At 62.1% G+C, this 1,413-nt stretch overlaps 1 protein-coding gene across 1 annotated transcript in view; it reads left to right on the forward strand.

Annotated features, from left to right (window-relative positions):
• Tco025E_09937 (trans-sialidase) overlaps window positions 1-1,413 on the forward strand; it is a gene marked incomplete at both ends in the record, with an annotated part of 2,119 nt that continues 706 nt past the window's right edge. The window contains one exon of the mRNA XM_029376739.1: window positions 1-1,413. This exon is cut by the window's right edge and continues 706 nt beyond it. Coding sequence (XP_029223157.1) covers window positions 1-1,413 — 1,413 coding nt within the window.

Consider the following 1,413-nt stretch of genomic DNA (forward strand, 5'->3'; position numbering starts at 1 on the left):
GCTGATCGTTGGTGACGTTCCGAAGCCCGTGGAAGGGGAGAAACCGATCGCGTGGGGGGAGCCCACGTCGGTGAAGTCGGCGCTTGCCGAACAGATGCAGAAGAACTCATGGGCCGGGCTGTACGTTGCCGGAGGCGCCAGAGGCGTTGCGGTGGGGGACGCGACAATTCTCTTCCCTCTTGCGGGAGCTACCCACGGGGAAGCAGGCGCACGTGCCTGCACCGTCGTTTACTCCGACGACAGGGGGAGTAGCTGGAAGTTTCCTGCGGCGCCTGTGATTGCTCAGGGCTGTGACGGTGCCACGCTTCTCGAGTGGGCAGACAAACTCTTCATGGCCACCTCTGGACCTTCTCCGTGGCGGCGCAGGGTCTTCGAATCCGGGGACAAGGGGAAGACGTGGAACGAGGCAGCCGGGCCCTTCGCACGCCTGTTGGGCGACGCATACGTGTTGTCTATGGGCTCCGGTGCTTCCGACCTCATCAGTGCAACCATTGAGAAGAGGAGTGTGCTCCTCTACACCACGGCTCTGTTCAGTCGTACTGTGCCAGGAGGAACCAGCGGAAGAGGCACGCCACGCAGAGTAATCCACCTGTGGCTCTCCGACGGTGCTCGGACCCACGACGTTGGGCCAATATCTACTGCTGAGGCGGGCTACACCCCCTTCAGCTCGCTGCTGTACACAAAAGATGAGCTGCTTGCCCTCTACGCGAAGGAGGACGCGAGCGGAATGCCACGAAGTCTTGTTTTTGCACGCCTTTCAGAGCAGCTGCAGCGCATCAAGTCCGTGCTGCAAACTTGGGAAAGTGTGGACGCCAGAGTCGCAACGCTTTGCAGCTCCGCCGCCGCCACCGCTGCTGCCTGCGTCGGCACTCTGCCAACGGACGGGCTGGTTGGGTTTTTGTCGAACGATGGCAACAACACCCACTGGAATGACGAGTACCTTGGGGTGGGCGCCACGGTGTATGGAGGAGCAAAGAAGGTTGCCAATGGCTTTGCGCTGGCAGGGCGTGGAGCACTGATTGCGTGGCCGCTGGGCAGGGACGAGCGTGACCCAGGGCACAGTTCTCTGGGCGAAGAGGTGACTCTTGTGGCGACGGTGACCATCAACAAAGCGCCACAGAGTGCCACCCCACTGCTGGGCGTGGGGACAACGTTCACTGGGCTATATCTGGGGCTGTGGTACGACGAGCAGAAGCGCTGGAGGACGAAGCTCAGAGCAGAAGCAGGAGGGAGCACACAAACGATGGTGTGGGAGGAGGGGAGGGCATACCGAGTGGTGCTTACGGTGGAAAACGGCGGCGGCTCGGCATACGTCGACGGGCGGCTTGTGGGGAGCTTGGAGGGAAAGCGCCCGGCTGGTTTTGCTGCTTCGCCCGTGCCTCCTCGTGAGAAACCTCCGCTGGAGATGCCACC

Source organism: Trypanosoma conorhini, assembly GCF_003719485.1.
Source record: "Trypanosoma conorhini strain 025E chromosome Unknown Tco_14.4_contig_01366, whole genome shotgun sequence".
NCBI lineage: Eukaryota > Euglenozoa > Kinetoplastea > Trypanosomatida > Trypanosomatidae > Trypanosoma > Trypanosoma conorhini.